The 22961-nt window shown below is 47.0% G+C and overlaps 1 protein-coding gene across 4 annotated transcripts in view; it reads left to right on the top strand.

The window, feature by feature from the left end:
* The window catches only part of PCDH19 (protocadherin 19), a 274931-nt gene extending 254291 nt beyond the window's left edge, over positions 1-20640 (top strand). For all 4 annotated transcript variants that reach the window (XM_075323057.1, XM_075323056.1, XM_075323054.1 and 1 more), the window contains exon 5: positions 18858-20640. In XM_075323057.1, the coding sequence (XP_075179172.1) occupies positions 18858-19444 (587 nt within the window). In that variant the 3' untranslated portion in view covers positions 19445-20640. The remainder of the gene's footprint in view (positions 1-18857) is intronic.
* Positions 20641-22961: the final 2321 nt, after the last annotated feature.

Below are 22961 nucleotides of genomic sequence, written 5' to 3'. Positions count from 1 at the left end.
TATATTATACATTGTGACTATGTAGCTGTTTATTATTTGTGTAAATATTAGGAATCCTGCTACAATTACTATTAGTAAATATCGGCCTCGTGCTGTGCACATCACACAATGCCCCGGTTCACACTGATGAGTCTGTTTGTGTCGCGCAGAGCCGGATATTCTCAGTAAATGTTTGATACTTGTAGTCAGCTGCTTATTATTCATAAATTCCATTACAAATGTTCGGCCTGCACCCTGGTGACATATTTGCATTTTATTTCTTCGTATGGCGCCTTCATTTTTTTTTTAAACCCTGATTTACAAAGAGATGAATGTATCACATCCACATCCACTCTCCGCCATCGCTTAATGTTTGGGGAAAGATTTCAAGCTCAGAACAAAGATATTTTAGCAAAATTCCTCCAGGGCAATCAATTTCCTTTTAATTTGTCTGGAATGAGACTCTTTTGGGTCGTAATGAGGGAAAGAAATAAAACTTTGAAGCATTTCAGATTTTCTGTGATATTTTTAAGGGTTTTTTTTATTGCCGCATGAAATCCTACAAAAGAATTGGGGATGATTTTGTTGCTTTTTCAGTTTTCTTGTTAGAAAATATTTTTCATGCGTGATTTGGAGAAGTCTGACTTTCGTTGTTGTTAAAATGAAACCATTTTTTGTGAAAATTCATGTTAGTGGATTATCAGGGGGCAGTAATGTAACTAAATAGAAAGCCTACTTTTACAAGTGCAGAAATAGCTGCCATATATTTAACCTGGCTACTATGGTGTCTCGATACACAGCACCCACACATCAGGGATTTCTGCTCTCCTGGAGCACGTTCAGAAGCAGCAGCAGCATGGAGAACATTATACAGCAGCACTGAGCAGTGTAGCTGTAAATCCAGCACTGGGGTGAGATTAACACTTACTAGAAAGCATCAACATGGAGAACATTATACAGCAGCACTGAGCAATGTATCTGTGAATCTAGCACTGGAGTGAGATAAACACTTACTAGAAAGCATCAACACGGAGGACATTATACAGCAGCACTGAGCAGTGTAGTTGTAAATCCAGCACTGACATGAGATAAAACACTTACTAGAAAGCATCAGCAATGAGAACATTATACACCAGTATTGAAAAATGTAGCTGTAAATCCAGCATTCCTACGAGATAAAACACTTAAAAGCATCAGCATGGAAAACATACAGCAGTACTGAGCAGTGTACCTCTGAATCCAGCTCTGGTGTGAGATAAACACTTACTAGAAAGCATCAACATGGAGAACATTACACAGCAGCACTGAGCAGTGTACCTCTGAATCCAGCACTGGCGTGGGATAAACACTTACTAGAAAGCATCAGCATGGAGGACATTACACAGTAGTATTGAGCCGTGTAGCTGTGAATCTAGCTCCATAGTGAGGAAAACCTGCCCAGAAAATATCAGAATGGAGGATATTATATAGAAATACTAAGCAGTGTAGCTGTGAATTCAGCTTTGTAGTGAGATAAAGTTATTAGAATTCATCATTGTATAGGACACTTTCCGGAGTACTGAGCAGTGTACCTATTAATCCAGTACTATGGTGAGATTAGCACTGTGAAGCAGCAGCACCTTCTTAGTGTTTCTTTGCCTCGCTCTCCTCCTCTCTCTCCTCCTTGCTCTCCTCGGTGCTCGCCTCCTCTCTCTACTCCTTGTTCTCCTCGGTGCTCTCCTCCTCTCTCTCCTCCTTGCTCTCCTCGGTGCTCTCCTCCTTGCTCTCCTAGGTGCTCTCCTCCTTGCTCTTCTCCTCTCTCTCCTCCTTGCTCTCCTCGGTGCTCTCCTCCTGGCTCTCCTCGGTGCTCTCCTCCTCTCTCTCCTCCTTGCTCTCCTCGGTGCTCTCCTCCTCTCTCTCCTCCTTGCTCTCCTCGGTGCTCTCCTCCTTGCTCTCCTCGGTGCTCTCCTCCTCTCTCTCCTCCTTGCTCTCCTCGGTGCTCTCCTCCTTGCTCTCCTCGGTGCTCTCCTCGGTGCTCTCCTCCTTGCTCTCCTCCTCTCTCTCCTCCTCTCTCTCCTCCTTTCTCACCTCCTCTCCTCCTCCTCGCTCTCCTCGGTGCTCTCCTCCTCTCTCTACTCCTTGTTCTCATCGGTGCTCTCCTCCTCTCTCTACTCCTTGTTCTCCTCGGTGCTCTCCTCGGTGCTCTCCTCCTTGCTCTCCTCGGTGCTCTCCTCCTTGCTCTCCTCGGTGGTCTCCTCCTTGCTCTCCTCCTCTCTCTCCTCCTCTCTCTCCTCCTTTCTCACCTCCTCTCTCTCCTCCTCGCTCTCCTCCTCTCTCTCCTCCTTGCTCTCCTCGGTGCTCTCCTCGGTGCTCTCCTCGGTGCTCTCCTCCTTGCTCTCCTCGGTGCTCTCCTCCTCGCTCTCCTCCTTGCTCTCCTCGGTGCTCTCCTCCTTGCTCTACTCGGTGCTCTCCTCGGTGCTCTCCTCGGTGCTCTCCTCGGTGCTCTCCTCCTCGCTCTCCTCGGTGCTCTCCTCCTCGCTCTCCTCCTTGCTCTCCTCTGTGCTCTCCTCCTTGCTCTCCTCCTCGCTCTACTCGGTGCTCTCCTTGCTCTCCTCCTTGCTCTCCTCCTCTCTCTCCTCCTTGCTCTCCTCCTCGCTCTACTCGGTGCTCTCCTTGCTCTCCTCCTTGCTCTCCTCCTCTCTCTCCTCCTTGCTCTCCTCCTCGCTTTCCTCCTCTCTGCTCCTTATTCTTCATCCTCCCTTTCACCTCTCTTGTACTTCAGTCCGTGGCTGTATTTGATTCCTCATTCATCATGCAGTCCGTGTCAATTTCATTTCAATGATGCTTTCAGGAGGTGGTGAATTATAAGAAGTGGCTCATGAGTGGAGAAAGATGCAGATTTTTCAGGTAATATATATATATATATATATTACATAGTTTATCGCTGATACTATTGATTTATGGAAGGTTTGTGGACATTAGTGGCCGTTACCTTTCACGTGTGGTGGCTGCAGATACTCTCGCACTCCCTGGCTGGTCGTATCTCAGCTTTGGCACCATATCTATATCAACCATGAGCTGAGATACAATTTGTGTGTAATTATTGGTTGGGCTGTGGATGATTTATTATTCTTGCCAGCATAGCCGGATGTCCAAACAAATCACAGAAAAAACGATCAAAGGGGAGTAACACGAAAATATAAATCACAGAAAAAATACTCCTAAATTTTTTTCCGTTAAACTTTTATTGAATATCAATATATTGAAACATGAGGTGAGGGGGGGGGGGTGTTCAGAAAAATATAAAATACCCATAGGGTCTAAAGTACAATAAAAAAAATACAGTCTAGTGGAGCAGCCAGCGGTATATCCCAGCACATGGTGGGAAAGGCTTATATCGCTCCACCAGTCAACTTTACAAATGATGATACGTCAATTTTTTAACATTCATTGCAGAAACATTTTTAATACACAATTATTATCATCCAGATCCAATAATTAACCATGCATTGAAAAAGGGACTTATATAAAATGTAAATTTATAGATAGATTTGGCATATATCTCTCAAATACAGAAACTTGAACTATATGTATTATTGGTAGGACAGTGTAAGAAAATATAATTATAGAGTACTGTAGTGGGATAAAATAAACATACAGTACTCTTTTTATGTAAAAAAAAAAAAAGCATAAACAAATTAGCCCCAAGAAATATTACCCAACGCGTTTCGCCTCCTTGGGTGGAGGTTCATCAGGGGTATAAATATTACATATGTTCCATAGTGTATCACACGTTGTAATATATCAGATTAGAATAATAGCATAGCCGGATATCCTAGCTCACTTGTTGTGCTGCACAATGGTAAACAGTAGTAATTATATGATATCTTCACACTATATAGTGATTCCTATCAGAGGAGAGAGTGAATTAAGACATCATCTGATCTCATATCTTTGCTGCCTCCTGACCTTTACCTGATGTAAAATGTTTAGCAAAAGGAGAACCGGGTTTGATGCTTTCAGATCGGCTTGTCTGTGGCTTTTCCACCTCTTCTCATTCAATAAACTTAGCTGCTCAGCTCATATTTATGATCTTATGGTCTCAAATTTCCAGAGAGACTAGAGCAATTACTGCTCTCCTCTCTGCAAATCTTGTGTAGATACAGCAGCAGCAGCATGGAGGACATTGTGCAGCAGCAGCAGCGTGGAGGACATTGTGCAGCAGCAGCAGCATGGAGGACATTGTGCAGCAGCAGCAGCATGGAGGACATTGTGCAGCATGGAGGACATTGTGCAGCAGCAGCATGGAAGACATTGTGCAGCAGCATGTGGGACATTGTGCAGCAGCAGCATGGAGGACATTGTGCAGCAGCAGCATGGAGGACATTGTGCAGTAGTACTGAGCAGTGTAGCTGGGAGTCCAGCCCTGAAATGGGATAAAACACGTAGTAAGAGCATCTAGGAGGAGGATGTTATACAATTACTGTGTCCTGTGAATGTGAATTCAAAACACTTATCAGAAAGCAGCAGCTGCATGGAGGTCATTATAAAGCAGCACTGAGCAGTGTGGCTGTGCATTCTGCTCTGAGGTCAGACACGTAACTGAAGCAGCAGGAAGGAGGATATTATACAGACGTACTGAGCAGCACTGTGGTAGGTGAGATAAGACAGTTATAATAATAAGCATTAGGAACGTTAAACAGCGTTGCTTTTTATAATGGCCTTCATCTCGATCTCAAGTCATGGCGACTAGATGGATGAATGCTCTATAGTAAGATTAATCTTGTGCAGCCTACATAGGTCCACCAGGGTGTTCTCCACCTAGATAGGTCCACCAGGGTGTTCTCCATCTAGATAGGTCTACAAGAGTCTTCTCCACCTAGAAAGGTCCACCAGGGTGTTCTCCACCTAGATAGGGCCATCAGGATCTTCTCTGCCTAGATAGGTCCACCAGGGTTTTCTCTGCCTAGATAAGTCTACCAGGGTCTTCTTCATCTAGATAGGTCCACCAGGGTGTTTTCCACCTAGATAGGTCCACCAGGGTGTTTTCCACCTAGATAGGTCCACCAGGGTGTTTTCCACCTAGATAGGTCCACCAGGGTGTTTTCCACCTAGATAGGTCCACCAGGGTGTTTTCTGCCTAGATAGGTCCACCAGGGTCTTCTTCATCTAGATAGGTCCACCAGGGTCTTCTTTATCTAGATAGATCTACCAGGGTCTTCTTCATCTAGATAGGTCCACCAGGGTCTTCTTCATCTAGATAGGTCCACCAGGGTCTTTTCCACCTAGATTGATCCACCAGGGTGTTTTCCACCTAGATAGGTCCACCAGGGTGTTTTCCACCTAGATTGGTCTGCCAGGGTCTTCTTCGCTGTTTTCTTGATTGTATCAAGCCATCAGGTTGCTGGTCTTCCTCTTCGTCTTGTTCCTTCTATTCTTTCTACCATCATGTCCTTCACCAGTGATTCTTCTTCCTATGATCTGTAGACAAGTCGTAGCTTGTTTTTCTTTTGCTTAGAGTGACATGTCTGAGTTGATGTGAAGCTCTATGGTGAGATAAAACTCTTATAAGAAAGCAGTAGCAGCTTTAAGGATGTATAACAGCAGCAATACTACCGTAGCAGTGTATCTGTGGATCCAGCTCTCCGGTAGATGAACCTGCCTTCATCGCTGCATTGCGGCTTCTTATGATGATTCTTTGGGCCCTTTTCAGTTGTTCCCTTGGTCACTGCCCTGTGGGTTATATTTGCCGTCTAGCCCTAGTTTTTTATTCTTTTCCTCATTAATACTGGGTGTTTTCTGCTCATTGAACTCTTCGTGGCACAACCGTCCTCAGGGTTGTGTATGAGAAGGAGAATCCCTTGTGGAGCGATGTTTCACTTTAAGCCATGATATAATCCATTCTGCGCTATTTCCTGAGGCCGTAACACTAAAAATACTCCGTGATTAAGCGGAGAAAAAAAAATCAATGGACTCCAATAAATATATATTTTTGTACAAAGATCATATTTAGTTAATGGTTATTGTACTGTCTGCAATAAATCACGTCTCCAGCGCAGATCAGCCATGACCATTGTTTTAAATAGCGGCGGATGTTCGCTTTATCGGCACTGACCTTAAAAAAATAGTAAAATATGTGTCAAGGTGGAAAAATATGTAAGAACCGGACATTGATCGTCATCTCACCGAAACAAAGGTTGTCCTTGTGAACAAAGAGTCTGTAGAACAGACATTCACCCGGCGTTACGCCCTCCTCGGGTACTTGTCTCATTGTCACTTGGCGTTACGCCCTCCTCGGGTACTTGTCACATTGTCACCTGGTGTTACGCCCTCCTCGGGTACTTGTCACATTGTCACTTGGCGTTACGCCCTCCTCGGGTACTTGTCACATTGTCACCTGGTGTTACACCCTCCTCGGGCACTTGTCACATTGTCACCTGGTGTTACGCCCTCCTCGGGTACTTGTTACATTGTCACCTGGCGTTACGCCCTCCTCGGGTACTTGCCACATTGTCACCTGGTGTTACGCTCTCCTTGGGCACTTGTCACATTGTCAGCTGGCGTTACGCCCTCCTCGGGTACTTGTCACATTGTCAGCTGGCGTTACGCCCTCCTCGGGTACTTGTCACATTGTCACCTGGTGTTACGCCCTCCTCGGGTACTTGTCACATTGTCAGCTGGCGTTACGCCCTCCTCGGGTACTTGTCACATTGTCAGCTGGCGTTACGCCCTCCTTGGGTACTTGTCACATTGTCAGCTGGCGTTACAACCTCCTCTGGTACTTTTCACATTGTCAGCTGGCGTTACGCCCTCCTCGGGTACTTGTCACATTGTCACCTGGCGTTACGCCCTCCTCGGGTACTTGTCACATTGTCACCTGGTGTTACGCCCTCCTCGTGCACTTGTCACATTGTCACCTGGCATTACGCCCTCCTCGGGCACTTGTCACATTGTCACCAGGTGTTACGCTCTCCTCGGGCACTTGTCACATTGTCAGCTGGCGTTACGCTCTCCTCGGGCACTTGTCACATTGTCAGCTGGTGTTACGCCCTCCTCGGGCACTTGTCACATTGTCAGCTGGCGTTACGCTCTCCTCGGGCACTTGTCACATTGTCACCTGGCATTACGCTCTCCTCGGGTACTTGTCACATTGTCACCTGGTGTTACGCTCTCCTTGGGCACTTGTCACATTGTCAGCTGGCGTTACGCCCTCCTCGGGTACTTGTCACATTGTCAGCTGGCGTTACGCCCTCCTCGGGTACTTGTCACATTGTCACCTGGTGTTACGCCCTCCTCGGGTACTTGTCACATTGTCAGCTGGCATTACGCCCTCCTCGGGTACTTGTCACATTGTCACCTGGCGTTACGCCCTCCTCGGGTACTTGTCACATTGTCACCTGGTGTTACGCTCTCCTCGGGCACTTGTCACATTGTCAGCTGGCGTTACACCCTCCTCGGGTACTTGTCACATTGTCAGCTGGCGTTACGCCTTCCTCGGGTACTTGTCACATTGTCACCTGGTGTTACGCCCTCCTCGGGTACTTGTCACATTGTCACCTGGCGTTACGCCTTCCTCGGGTACTTGTCACATTGTCACCTGGCATTACACCCTCCTCGGGTACTGGTCACATTGTCAGCTGGTGTTACGCTCTCCTCGGGCACTTGTCACATTGTCAGCTGGCGTTACACCCTCCTCGGGTACTGGTCACATTGTCACCTGGCGTTACGCCCTCCTCGGGCATTTGTCACATTGTCACCTGGCGTTACGCCCTCCTTGGGTACTTGTCACATTGTCACCTGACGTTACGCTCTCCTCAGGCACTTGTCACATTGTCACCTGGCGTTACGCCCTCCTCGGGCACTGGTCATATTGTCACCTGGTGTTACACCCTCCTTGGGTACTTGTTACATTGTCAGCTGGCGTTACACCCTCCTCGGGCACTTGTCACATTGTCAGCTGGCGTTGCGCCCTCGTTGTCACATTGTCACCTGCCGTTACACCCTCCTCGGGTACTGGTCACATTGTCACCTGGAAATACGCTCTCCTCGGGTACTGGTCACATTGTCACCTGGCGTTACGCTCTCCTCGGGTACTGGTCACATTGTCAGCTGGCGTTACACCCTCACCTCATTTTGGGTGCGTTTTGCTATCCTGGTCTCCATAGAAGGCAGTGATTTGGCTAAAAGAGACTGTTCGGAGAATCCTCTTGCCATTTCACCTCTGGCTGGAGAAGCCCGGTGCCAGGAAGCCCCTCCGTACACTGCTGTGTGGACCACCATAAATGCCACCTTCCAACCCGAAGTCCCAGTGCAGTTTACTGACATCTCTGAAGACTCGGCTGGAATGAAGGAAAAAAATACATAATTGTAAGAATAGATTTGTGGCTGAAGTCTGAGCAGGGCCTGAAATCATCAGTGACAATCCGGAGAGCTGCTCCCCCCCGCGCTCGCCGACTGATACCTATAAAGCATAAATATGCAATCATCAGGCGCCATTAAATGGAAACTAATATCCATGCAGTGAAGTGAACGGAGTTTGCTGCATTTTTTTCTTATTTTCTGCAGAATTCATCCTCCCAAGCTCCAGGGAACGGTTTCTGCAAAGGCGTTTCAATATTCCTAGTCATTTCCAGTAATGACGGAGCCCGGTGCGGGATAATATACTGCTTTCACTCGCTCTGACCTCAGATCTGTAGGAGTTTGATGCAAAACATGTGCAGAAAGCGTTAAAATACGCCTCGTCCACATAACGACGCGGTGCGGACGGCTACGAGCAGTGGGGCCGGGGGCTCAGTGCCAGAAACCTCACATCCCCTTCACCTATGAGACAGTAAACTAGAGGGTACGTAACACTGACCGGCCCCAAATCCCCCGCAATCCCCCTACCATGACCGGCCAGCACAGGCCTGGAGGTTCAGGCCCAGAGCGGGGGCGACTGGACATAGGATAGCCATTATTTGTTTGGATGGGTGGAGCAGAATTGGATTCACACAAAGGAGGAGCGTGCAGTGTGGAAACATGTCCACCGGCCGAGCGAAACCAGGATACTCAACAAGTGCCGGATGTAAGAAATCAGTCTGTAGGTTTAAGATGGCTCATTCACCTTCCAACTTCTTCCATACGATGCTCACACGTCTTAGATGAGCATGCATGACTGCAGAACGGGGAAAAGCTGCGGCCAGACCTCTGTGGTGATGCCCCTCCACCGTGAGAACAAAGGATCGAGCATGTTCAGATTCAACATGCCCAATCCTTTCCTTTCAGGTAGGATCGTGCAGACACCCATAGACACCCATGATGATCGGACTTTGCTGTTACATGTATGGGAATCATATAATGCCCTATATAATGCCCATCCTCTGTGAGAACAAAAGATTGAGCATGTTCAGATTCAACATGCCCAATCCTTTCCTCCACATTGGGTAGGAGCGTGCAGACACCCATAGATGCCCATAATGATTTTCGGACTGTGCTGTTACATGTATGGGAACCATATAATGCCCCATATAATGCCCACATCAATGACATGCACTGAAGCTTTAAAGTCCGGACTTTGCCCGAATGGTCGGTGACGAGGGTCAGACTCGGCCGGTTCCTGGGTTGTGAGGGGAGCTGTCGGTGACGTAGGTCAGGCTTGGCCGGCCCCTGCGTTGCGGGGGGAGCTGTCGGTGACGTAGGTCAGACTCGGTCGGCCCCTGCGTTGCGGAGGGAGCTGTCGGTGACGTAGGTCAGACTCGGCCGGCCCCTGCGTTGCGGGGGGAACTGTCGGTGACGTAGGTCAGACTCGGCCGGTCCCTGCGATGCGGGGGGAGGTGTTGGTGACGTAGGTCAGGCTCGGCCGGCCCCTTCGTTGCGGGGGGAGGTGTTGGTGACGTAGGTCAGGCTCGGCCGGCCCCTGCGTTGCGGGGGGAGGTGTTGGTGACGTAGGTCAGGCTCGGCCGGTCCCTGCGATGCGGGGGGAGGTGTTGGTGACGTAGGTCAGGCTCGGCCGGCCCCTGCGTTGCGGGGGGAGCTGTTGGTGATGTAGGTCAGGCTTGGCCAGCCCCTGCGTTGCGGGCGGAGCTGTCGGTGACGTAGCTCAGGCTCGGCCGGCCCCTGCGTTGCGGGGGGAGCTGTCTGGACGCAGCGGGTTCTCCGTCCCTCGGATCTGCAGACCTCGGCATGACCGGGGCTCATCTCTACAAGCTGCGACATTTAATCCTGGTGTCGGCAGATCTGTCACCGCGGCTCCTTTATCACCGCAGATGATCAGACGTTTAGGACGTAGATTTAGACCTGATGAGGATCTGAGCTTCAGTCCAAAGCACCTCTTTTTTCTCTCTACATCACCGGTTCCCCGCAAGCCTAAGCCGCTCGTATTTTTTCCTTTTTGGTGCAGTGAACGCTGTGCTGTGAATTTTTATGAGTTTGCCTCATGTGTGGTAGAGAGAGGAAGAAATAGATTCAGAAGCCTCCGATTACACAGGAGCTGGCGCGGCTTCAAACAGATCCTATCAGCCGGGCGAAGACCAAATATTACTCCTAATTGAAAACTGAATTCAAATGTAATTGCAGAAGGAAATCTCCGGAGTCTGCAATATCCACATCACAGGGGCCGCTCGCACGAAGGGTTAAAGAGCGGAGCGCCGGATCTGCCCCGGATCCTCCTCTCAGGCCCAGGAGGTGGAGAACAAGAGGCTTTGGAGGATTTGCCCCGTCTGCATTATATATTGTGTGATACATCCTCCCCCCTGCGGAGGCGCTGCAGGGAAATACAGCAGCTACTGCCACGGTCCGTACAGACCACACCTGATCACTGGTGGCTGCAGTAATGGAAACAGCTTTGCGTGAAGGGATCCTTCAATGTTTTACGTGGAGATCCCCTTTATGGGAAGATCTTCCTTCTGAGTCATCACTCCGCGTGATTCATGCCTTTGTGTCCTCTGGAGCTCGTGCATCGCTTCGCGCTGTTATCATTAGAGATGAGCGAACCCGAGATCCGGTGCTCATACCAAACACAGACTGCACAAAACAACAGATCAGATGCAGAGCTCGGTGCTTTACATAGGCTGACCACTCACGCGAGTATCGCTGTGCTTGAGTACTCTCAATGCTCGGGTACGCTTGGTGCTCTGGTACGCTTTATGCTCACGTACATTTGGTGCCCGGGTATGCTCGGTGCTCGGGTACGCTTAGTGCTCAGGTACGCTCAGTGCTCAGGTACGCTTGGTGCTCAGGTATGCTCGGTGCTCAGGTACGCTTGGTGCTTAGGTATACTCGGTGCTCAGGTATGCTCGGTGCTCAGGTATGCTCGGTGCTCAGGTACGCTTGGTGCTTAGGTATACTCGGTGCTCAGGTACGCTTGGTGCTCAGGTATGCTCGGTGCTCAGGTACGCTTGGTGCTCAGGTATGCTCGGTGCTCAGGTATGCTCGGTGCTCAGGTACGCTTGGTGCTCAGGTACGCTTGGTGCTTAGGTATACTCGGTGCTCGGGTACACTTAGTGCTCAGTATTCTTGGTGCTCGAGTACGCTCAGAGCTCAGGTATACTGAGATACGCTCAGTGTTTGGGTACACTCACTCCTCAGGTACGCTTGGTGCTTAGGTATACTCGGTGCTCAGGTATGCTCGGTGCTCAGGTACGCTCAGAGCTCAGGTACGCTTGGTGCTCAGGTATGCTCGGTGCTCAGGTACGCTCAGTGCTCAGGTATGCTTGGTGCTCAGGTACGCTTGGTGCTTAGGTATACTCGGTGCTCGGGTACACTTGGTGCTCAGTATTCTTGGTGCTCGAGTACACTCAGAGCTCAGGCATACTCAGATACGCTCAGTGTTTGGGTACGCTCACTCTTCAGGTACGCTTGGTGCTCAGCCCAGTGCAAGCCACTTGCAGTGTGTGAATGGCTCGCACTGTAGGTAACAACAGCGGGGATTGGATGTAGTGTGTACCAATCAAAAAAAGGGAAAAACCTCCGCCCCCTACCCCTGGAAGTGATCTGTTTATGGCTGACTGCATGTGGGCGGAGACCTGAACTGTCAATCATTGACTTCCACTGTGGGTCCAAAATCGATCTTAATCTTAAGTTCGGCTGAACCCACCGAACGTCCACGTCCACGTCCAAGCTCATTGATGAGTTTTGAGTCACTCAACTTTTTTCCTACAGGGGTCGGCCCCACGTGATTTTTTTTGCCCTGGTGAGTCAGGGTTTAGTCCCAATCTGTGACGTCTGGTTGATCTGTGGATTCTGCTCCGAGGCCGGGATACACAGAGATGATACATGGAGCGACGCGTGCGATACTTTCTGTGGCTCCTTCTTTTTAACATAATATAATTCAATATTCAATTTCTCAAAATGAAGCTTGATCCTTCGGAGCTGAACTCCCGATTCATCCGTTAGAGTTTGGGCGTCTACATTCATTTATGACAAATCCACCCCCTTATAGTCCATAAATAAGGATTCGTTCTATAGGACCCGCACATACCGGTGACTGCGCTGGTGTCAAACGCCACCATTAATCTCAGGAGACTGACAAATTCTGAAAGCTCCTAATTCATCATTGCTCCTATTTTGTGGATCATATCGACTAAAAAGGGTCAAAGGCTCAAACCCAATAATAATATGCCGTCCGTGTCCTGGGATTTAGGATTTTTCCGTCAGTCGCAGTCTCGGGGTGACGGCCATATAAACCATGCGACACCCAGAAGGAGGGAACGCGCCTTTTCCCTTTTCTTCATTAATCTGATTTTTTTTATCCATTATTTTATTACTTGAGAAAGTCGGAAGCGAATAAGAAATAATAATAATGGCTGAAGCCTTCGCTTCTGAATTCTTAACGCGATTTCCACTTTGAACTGAAGAAGAAACATAAGAATTGTAATAATATTTCCAGGCAGTTGCTGGGAAGGTGCGGGGAGGTTTATTCTCTCCTCCACTTCGTTCTCCCTTTTAGTTTGGTCATACTAATTATGTCTGTCTTGTTTTCTTTCTATAATCCCCTTTCAGACCTAACACAAAGCCCATTCTGAAATCTTTTTTTGTAAAGCAGTTTTTCTTGTATAATCAGCAAGCTGTGCAAACACGCCGGAGCCGCGGAGAAACCGGGGAAAGGAAGAAGGAAAAACAGAAACCGCACGCATTTGTTTGTTTTGTAAAGTTATTGTTTTCTGTTATTACTGATTTATTCATAGGAATATCCAATATTACTGTATAAGACATTCTACGGACAAAAAACAAAATCTGCAATAACAAAGGACAATAATGCGGCAGGAATAAGAGAAATGGCAAAAACTCCTTTCTGTGGACTCAATGGCGGGAATTTATCAGGACGGATACGTGGATGTAATTCTGGCCGTTGTATCCCCCTGGAGGACGGTGCGCCGTATAAATGGGCGCGAGTCCTTCCAATAAATGTGGTGCATCATTCTGTACAACCGAACATGAAGTCTATGGGAGCCACAGTGTATTATTGCTGGCACGTGGCAGTAGGCCACAGCTTCTTACTCAACCACGCTCAACTTTTGAAAAAGAATAAAAAATACTACATTAGTTTCTAAATATTTAGTGACTTTTTGATACATTCATGTGTTTAAAACTAATTGGGTTACAAAATATTTGTAAATAAATTCTGTTACCGTATTGCTCCTCGGTGGTTTGTGACCCCGGCTGTCGGTTGAGTAAAAATTTTCATTATTTAATTTGCATTTACTTTTTATCTAATTTTCCTTCTTTTAAAGTTGATTTTTTTTTTTGTTTTTCACCAAATTCTTTTTTCCGCCGCTCCTATTTTAAGTTTATCTTTATCTGTTTGTTTTCTTTTATCACTATTTTAGGTTTTTCAGATGTTTCCAACCGATTCACTATTTGCCACTTTTTGAAAGGTCACAGTATTGTTGTAGTTTACCCCTTTCCCTCCTCGGACTAATTTACTTGTACTTTATAGTTATGTTGCATTCCGCGTTTTACCAGAGCGTGAAAAAGGCACAAAAACGATAAAGGCCAAAAATAAAGAGCATTTATGAGTTTGCACAAAAGTCATAAACCTGCTGGTGTCATTTTGGTGTCATTTTGGTGGCAAAAACAGCAATGAATACAAGACGAAAAATGTGACTAAAAAAAGGCAAATAACTTTAACTCATATAACGACTGTAGAGGGATTTGATCATTGTACTACTAAGATTGTGATGTGCGGCTATTTGTGGTGGAATATGGCACCCGTGAAGATCCATGCGGCTGCCAAATACCTATGGGATTCAACCAAGTAGAATTGTGCCATGATTTATCTGATGGTGTATTATGCAGCGTGCTTCCCCCAAAATAAGACCTACCTCAGAAATAAGCCCTAGCATGATTTTACAGGATTTTTGGAGAATACTTGAAATATAAGCCTTACTCCAAAAATAAGCCCCAGTTACAGTCAGGCCGGCATTAGGGGGAGTCAAACTGGGAAATGACTCAGGGACCCCACTCTCTTAGAGACTACCGAGTTTGTATCCAGATGATAAGACTGCTTAAGGACCTTTGTGACCTCACATCATGTGACCAAAGATCTTTTAATTTCAGGAGTCTAAAAGAACTGAACAGGAGACAGGCTGGTGTGCAGGACTGGGGGGAGGGGGAGCAAACTGGCGATTTCACAGGGCCGCCATTCTCCTAGGGGCCCCAGTGTTTATATCCAGATGATAAGACTGCTTAAGGACCTTTGTGACCTCGCATCATGTGACTAGGTTGTCACCAAAGGTCTAAAGCTGATGGAGACACGTGATGGAGAGTTCTGTGGATGTTCCAGAATGGGATACGATTATAGTACAATAGTTGTTGTTTTTTTGTTGTTCAAGAATAAATGTGAATTGTTGATCATAGACTAAAATAAGACGTCCCCTGAATATTTCAGAATTTTTCAGCTCAAAAAATAATAAAAGACTCCATGTTATTTTGGTAGAAGCCGAGCACCTCTGTGATATAATGGTGCGCAGAATGACCACAACCCCACAGTGAATTAATAGGGGATCTGCTGTACGGGATCAGCGACTGCTGGCTACATCCGGCCAAACACGCCGCCCCGAAGCCTCATGTGTAGCCGGAGGATTGTGGTGACGAGCTTTCCTCCCCTGTGAAGACCTCTCCATCGGGTCCGTCCCATTACCGCGCCGTCTGCAGCTGCTCCCCGCTAACAAGGTGCTGGACGGCTGTTTTCCTATCTCCTTTAAGCGCCGCTACCTGGCTCCGGAGTATTTATAGTCTTACTGTACAGCGGCAAGAAGCCATACGTCATATTCAAGAGGCTTAATAAGATTGAAGCAGCTGTCTGTTTGTTTGAAGTCATGGCTCAACTTCCTTGTCTGAATCAATGCTGCAAGTGCTGTGTATAAATCTGTCTTGTTAGCAGACGTAAAGCAAAAAGCACCGCGCGGCCTCCGCCAAGCACCGTGCAGCCTCCTCCAAACGCAGTACGGCCTCCAGCAAGGTCCGTGCAGCCTCCACCAAGCACCGTGCGGCCTCCGCCAAGCACCGTGCGGCCTCCACCAAGTGCCGTGCAGCCTCCTCCAAGTGCCGTACGGCCTCCAGCAAGGTCCGTGCGGCCTCCACCAAGCACCGTGCAGCCTCCTCCAAGCGCCGTACGGCCTCCAGCAAGGTCCGTGCAGCCTCCACAAAGCACCGTGCGGCCTCCGCCAAATCTGGATGGGGGTTTGTACTCAATTATTTTGTATAGAAGAGAGAACGTGACTGTCCAGTAACTACTTTCATTTGGTTGGAGCAGATTATATTGAGGATTGGTTTAACTCTGCTAAAACTCCAAATGTTTGTTTCTCTGTTTTATTTTTTTTAATTAATTTTCATTATTTTACTTTTTATCATTTAATATTTTATTAAAAATACTAAACATTTTATAGAAAATAGTGAAAAATTAACAATGAAACTTTTATTAGTGCAACATTCTCAGGAGGAATTGTTACAAAGTTATCAGTTGTGGTTTGTGTGAAGTCCGTTATATTCTCAGAGCTCTGTATTTTGGTCCCACCCTCGCCCCCCGGGGTTGTCTGTCCACCCTCGCCCCCGGGGTTGTCTGTTCACCCTCGCCCCCTGGGGTGGTCTGTCTACCCTCGCCCCCTGGGGTGGTCTGTCTACTCTCGCCCCCGGGGTTATCTGTCTACCCTCGCCCTCCTGGTGTGATCTGTCCACCCTCGCCCCCCATGGTGATCTGTCCACCCTCGCCTCCCAGGGTGGTCTGTCCACCCTCGCCCCTTGGTGTGATCTGTCCACCCTCGCCCCCCGGGGTGGTCTGTCCACCCTCGCCCCCCGGGGTGGTCTGTCCACCCTCGCCCCCTGGGGTGGTCTGTCTACCCTCGCCCCCTGGGGTTGTCTGTCTACCCTCGCCCCCTGGGGTGGTCTGTCTACTCTCGCCCCCGGGGTTGTCTGTCTACCCTCGCCCCCCTGGTGTGATCTGTCCACCCTCGCCCCCCATGGTGGTCTGTCCACCCTCGCCTCCCAGGGTGGTCTGTCCACCCTCGCCCCTTGGTGTGATCTGTCCACCCTCGCCCCCCGGGGTGGTCTGTCCACCCTCGCCCCCTGGGGTGGTCTGTCTACCCTCGCCCCCTGGGGTTGTCTGTCTACCCTCGCCCCCTGGGGTGGTCTGTCCACTTTCGCCCCCCGGGGTGGTCTGTCCACTTTCGCCCCCCGGGGTGGTCTGTCCACTTTCGTCCCCCGGGGTGGTCTGTCCACTTTCGCCCCCCGGGGTGGTCTGTCCACCCTCGCCCCCCAGGGTGGTCTGTCCACTTTCGCCCCCCGGGGTGGTCTGTCCACCCTCGCCCCCTGGGGTGGTCTGTCTGCCCTCACCCCCGGGGTGGTCTGTCCACTTTCGCCCCCCGGGGTGGTCTGTCCACTTTCGCCCCCCGGGGTGGTCTGTCCACCCTCGCCCCCCGGGGTGGTCTGTCCACCCTACGTCCTCCTTCTATGATCATGTAGGGATGTGATTGAGACGCTGGGTCTGTGATCAGTGCTTGTATTATTTATTATGTTTTTTAGTTTCTCAGCAGCTTCATGTTGGCTTTTTTTTATTTTTGGAAATTTCTCCCTAATTTCGAGCGGGCACGGCTGACTTACATTTCCTCCAATGCAGGAACATTGCACTTATCGAGTGAGCGCTGTTTCTTATTTCTATCTCATAAATTAGTAGCACAAATTACAATAAGAAGCTCAGGACGTGTCGTCTTCTTCAGATTCTGGGATCGGACGTCTGACATCTTCACCAGTCGGCTCTTAGTGACTGACAGTTGTGCCGCAGTACTGAGAACGGCCACTGCACACAGCGAGGCGCTGTGCTGTACCTCGCTGTGCACTATATACGTCCAGTCACTGCCAGAGCTGACTATAGCGGATCAGTGCGGAGCAGGGGACGGCGGGGGGTCTGGGGAGACAGGTGTCGGCCCCCCACCAATCCCATATTGATTACTTATCCTAAGGAAAGTGATCAATATCTGCGTCCAGGACAATCCATTAAATATGCCGCGGCGCAGGCAGCGATCGCTCTCCACTTGTGATGCAGAACATCGCGTCAGTGAGGTCCAAGGGCAAAATATAGCAGAAGATACTCGAGAAAGGGGTCGGAGGAACTTAGGGGAGAAGTGGGGGAAGGGCTTGAAGGGAAAATACGTTGTATATTATAATAATCTTTATTTCTATAGCGGCAGCATATTCCGCAGCGCAGTACAATTCAGAGGGGACATATACCAACAAGATAAGACTTTACATAGCAAGACATAGATCTGCGTATACTAAGAGGAGTGAGGGTCCGGCTCCAATCCAAGGAAATAGGGGGGACAAAAGGTAAAAATAAAGCGCTGGTCGAGTCCGGCCATCAGTATAATAAATCGGGGCGATCACATATCGCTGCATGAACCGTCACCCATCAGGAAGGTGCAAAGTGCCACCGGGTGCGCGAAAGAACAGGGGACAGATATTAGACGAGTGAGGGGAGGGGATCGGCTAAAGATAGGCAGGTTTAGTGCATGCTTGAAGCTGTGGGTACTGGGAATTAATTGGATTGTCTGGGGTAGCGCATTCCAGAAAACTGGAGCAGCACGAGAGAGGTCCTGGAGACGGGCGTGGGGGGCTCGGATTATAGAGGCTGTATACATTATCTCTGCTGCACGATCTCTCTGGGGGAGACTTATAGATGAAAACGCAACTCGTACAATTGGTTTGACGTCCATTGCTCCATTCTATGCGATGTCTCTACACCTGCGGTGGGGACTTTACTCTACGAGCCCCATATCACTGCAATGGGTGGTACCTGTGCCTGTATGTGTCATATTGGACATAGTCCAGGAGGACCCCGCAGCCGGGCCCATAGGTGTACCTTACCTAGATGGTGGGCATTGCTTCTTCTCTGGTGGTCTAGTCCCACCCGGCGGCCTCGGACTGATGGAGCCGCTTCCCGTTATTAATAGTTTGATTGACAGCGGCTTCTCGGGTCTGGCTTGCTGCTATCTCCAGCAATGAATATTCAGCCGCTGCAGTTTCCATCTCTCGCCATTAGACAAGGCATTGACAAGTTATTTGTTCTTCCATTGCACATTCATAAGACACTTCTTTATAAAGCGGATCCGGCCGGGTAACTCGATAAGCGGCGGGTGATTGGTGGCCGCGCTTATTGCTTCTGTCACCGGTGCCGGTGTCTTGTGACTGCACATCAGATATATGCATTTCCTCCACGGAGCCCTTGTACTTTGCACATATTAATAAGACACATTTAAGCAAATATAATAAGGATACAAATTATAGCACGTAATTACGGTTGTAAATATGAGGCGCTCGATGCCGCTTTTCTCTAATGGTAATTACAGCTTATTATACGACGCGCCAAATCAAACACTGATTTCACATTTCTTTGTTTTAATCCTCTTTTTTTCTCTTCTTTTGTTCAGATCAGAGTGAAGGTTTCCACTGCCGAGAGGAATGTCGAATCCTCGGTCACTCCGACAGATGCTGGATGCCGCGTGTCCCCATCCCAAACCGAGCCAAGTCCCCCGAGCACGGCAGAAATGTCATTGCTTTGTCTATAGAGGCGACCAACGTGGACACGGAAGCTTTCGAGGACTGCAACACGAAAAGAACTTTTGCAACTTTTGGCAAAGATGGAAATGAGCATACTACTGATGACAGGTCTACCCTGAAAGGGAAAAGGACAGTGGAGCTGCCGGTCTGCAGCCCCAAGGTAAACGGTGCCGTCCGCGAAGCAGGGAACGGCTGCGAGGCCGTCAGCCCCATCACCTCTCCTCTGCATCTAAAGAGCCCTCTGCCCGCCAAACCCAGCGCCACCTACAGCATCATGCACTGCACCGGAAACCGCGACATGGAGCAGTTTGTAAGCAACGGCCCGTCCCGGCCTTCAGAAGCAGAGCCCCGGGGGGCAGACAGTGAAAATGTAATGCATGAGATCAACCCTTTATTGCAAGAATGTCGAGAAAAAGACTCAATGGGAGTAAAGAGACTAAAAGACATTGTCCTCTAAGCCCCGACCTTCTGTACGGAGAAAACAAAAAAAAAGAATGACTTAAAAAAAAAAAATACAAAAATTAAAAAAAAAATGACAGTTCGTTTTTAATGGCTTACCAATGGTTCACAAACTGCTGTATTTAAGGCTTCCCTAAATGTATTGTTTATAAATAAAGGCTATCGTTATGTGACAATCCCAAACTCTTCAATATGTGGCAGGGGTGATCCGTCCAAGCACGCAGCCCGAAGAAGACCCCGACACGGAGCCCGGCATCACCATCAATGTACAAAGTATTATGTATGTATTAAGTATTTTGAATTTATATATTTTTATAAACATATATATCAAAATTATAATATAAATTAGCTTATTTGTACAGAATGGAAAAAAAACTGAGAAAAAAAAGAAATCAACTTTCAGGCACCAATTTCCCCAAATCTGCCACGGCTGGTAATTTTATAGCATAGCCGTGGCTGGGCCGTGCCTTGGGGGTGCTGCGTGGCCCCGGACACCCCTGCAGTAAAGCCCTTTTGCTGTTACATGCTATCTGTACTATTACTGTATTTGATATTTAACATTTTTTTGTCCAGTGATGGCAAAAGGCATTCAAGTAAAAATGGAGGAAAATTAAAAAATGTAATTTGTAATCTCTATTTATTTATTATATTATATTCACTAAAATCTGGGATTTTTTTTTTTCATTTTTTGCTAATTTTTTTCCCCCTGTTAACTTCACAAGCCAATTTTTTATTTACCTTTTTTTTTTTTTATAATAATTCACCGTGTAAGTTTATGGCTTAATTTGCTTATTTAAAATGCTATTTATCAAGAAATGACTTTTATGACTTTACATTTTTCTATTCTATGGAGATTTTTTTTTGCTCATTTTTATCGCCAGATTCGGGTGTGTTTTTATATTTTCGCACATTTATTGCTTCATTTATTTTTTCCCATTATATTTCTCTTTCCATCTTCATTTTTTTTTTCAGCGTGCTCCCAAGATGAAAATATTTCTGAAATGTTCTGAAATAAGAGCCTGGTTCTGTTTTGTTTTGACAATTGTATAATATAGAAAGGGTTTACATGATATTCTGTTTGTAAAATAGTCTTACAAGATGTTACGACAAAAAAAAGCAAAAAAAACCCCATTATAATTCACTGACAGGAAGTGAAAAATAAGATGAAAAATTAAAAAGTTTTTAATTTCACAATGGCGTCATGGCCATGCTTTGAGCTGCAGTATCACCTGGACCCGCATGTGTTGTCTTTGGAAGAAATGTAGCAAATATCATGAATTATTTTATATTTAGCTCTTTTTTTCAGCAGTTGAATTATCTTGATCTTATTTTGGGATCTTTGAGTTTTATTTTATTCTGGCTCCAGTTGGACAGCACCAATCACCTCCGTGCCTTCAGGCTGTGTGCACACAGTGCGTTCCTATCGCTTTTTTTATGCAATTTTTCATACAGTTTTGTTATAAAACTGGAAACAAAGCCAATGACGATCCTGAGGTTTTTTGCACTTGTTTTTTTTTCCCCGTGCAGATTTGGTGCAGAAATAAATCTGCATCATGTCAATTCTTTCAGCGTTCTTCCACCCCAAAATGCATGGAAACCGCATGCAAAAAATGCATAAAAAATGGGATAAAAATGTGCATTTTTTTTCTGTCTATTTGGTGCACAAATTTCTGCAATATCCAGTGTGTGCACATAGCCTTACCGTACCGTACAAAATGGTTGTCAGTTTGGAGATGGACTTGGTTGCTGGATCCCCGGAAGTGCATAAAAGCCACAGTACCTTGACCTGGGTCTTCAGACAGGGAGAACATAGAGATCACTGACAATTGAGAGGTATATCAAAGGTATAAAGGTGCAAAGTGGAGCGTTCAAGACTATTCTGGAGCACAAAAGCATAAAACCTGGAACTGTTTTCCTCAATCTGTCCCAAGTGCCAAAATTTTGTTTCCTTAGGTTGTGTTGACCTTTTGGATACGGAGTTGGGTCATGTGGACCGCGCCCCTAAGCCAGAGTTCACGTATGGCCACCACTAGATAGCCTTCTTCTGGATCATGATGCATATGGTTGATATTTTTTATAAATACATGCCCCATCCACATTCAGGATCAGGACGGTGCACAATGATTCTTTACCAATGCACGACAATATATAGGGCGAATAGCTGCAATCACTGGCTGTGCGAGGGCTGTGTATGTCCATGCACCAGGAAACAAGCATTCATCCCGTCAGTGCTATTTCCATACATACATGTAAATAACTTTCCATTACAATACTATCAAAGGAATAAAAGAATCCACACTATCTATAAACATAGAGATGATGAGGAGAGACGGAGCTAACAAATTAATTCAAGTCCAGGTCCAGATGAATTACATCCTAGGGTACTCAATGAAATAGCATAGGAAACTGCATAAACACTAGTCAAAATCTTTGAAAATTACTGGAGAACAGGAGAAGTACCAGAAGACTGGAGAAGAGCAAATGTTGTCTCCATCTTCAAAAAAGCAAAGAAGATGGAGGCAGAAGATGTGAGCCTTACCTCTATACCAGGAGAGATCTTTGGACAAATTATTAAACATTAAAAATGTATTAGTATTAAGTACCTGGATAAGAATACAGTAATTAACCAGAACCAGCATGGGTTTGCAGCAAACAAGTCATGCCAGACTAATCTAATTTCTTTCTATGATGGAATCTCTTACTGGGTGGATCAAGGAAATGTGGTTTATATTGTATATCTCGACTTCAGCAAAGCATTTGATAAAGTATCTCATATCATCCTTATTGAAAAAATGATCAAGTATGGAATTTACAAGGTGACAGTTAAGTGGATTCATAACTGGCTCAGTGATCGTACTCTAAGAGTGGGAATAAATGGCAGCACATCTAATTGTAAGAGTGTGTCACGTGGGGAACCACAAGGCTCTGTCTTGGCCTCAATGGTGTTCAACATTTTTATAAATGATCTAGATAAGGGAACGTTAGTAAACTATTCAAATTTGCAGGTGATGCAAGGATCCCTCCAAATACTGGAGAAGACAGAGCAAGAATTCAGAAGGATACCCTTGAGCAATGGGCAGTGACTAGTGGAATGGTACTTAACAGGCAGAAATGCAAAATTCTAGATCTGGGCAAGAAAAACAAAAATAACATCTACAGAATGGGAAGAATAGAACGTGTGAAAAAGACTTGGGTATACTAATAGATCACAGATTGCACAGGAGTCAGCAGTGTGATGCAGCAGCAAAAAAGGCAAACAACTCTGGCACATATTAACAGAAGCACAGAGTCCATATCATGTGAAATCATTATCCCCCTCTAGTCCTCTGAGGCCAGACCTCATCTGGAATACTGGGTCCAGTTCTGGGCACCACATTTTAAAAAAGACCAAAAAACTGGAGCAAGTCCAGGGAAGAGTGGCCAGGGTGGTGAGCGTACCGCAAACTGTTCTACAAGGAACGATTAATGGATCTGGAAATGTTTAGCTTTAAAAAAATAAGTGTGAGAGGAGACTT

Source organism: Anomaloglossus baeobatrachus, chromosome 9, assembly GCF_048569485.1.
Source record: "Anomaloglossus baeobatrachus isolate aAnoBae1 chromosome 9, aAnoBae1.hap1, whole genome shotgun sequence".
Classification (NCBI taxonomy): domain Eukaryota; kingdom Metazoa; phylum Chordata; class Amphibia; order Anura; family Aromobatidae; genus Anomaloglossus; species Anomaloglossus baeobatrachus.
The sequence above is the reverse complement of the archived record's forward strand: the minus strand, read 5'-3'. Positions and strand labels throughout refer to the sequence as shown.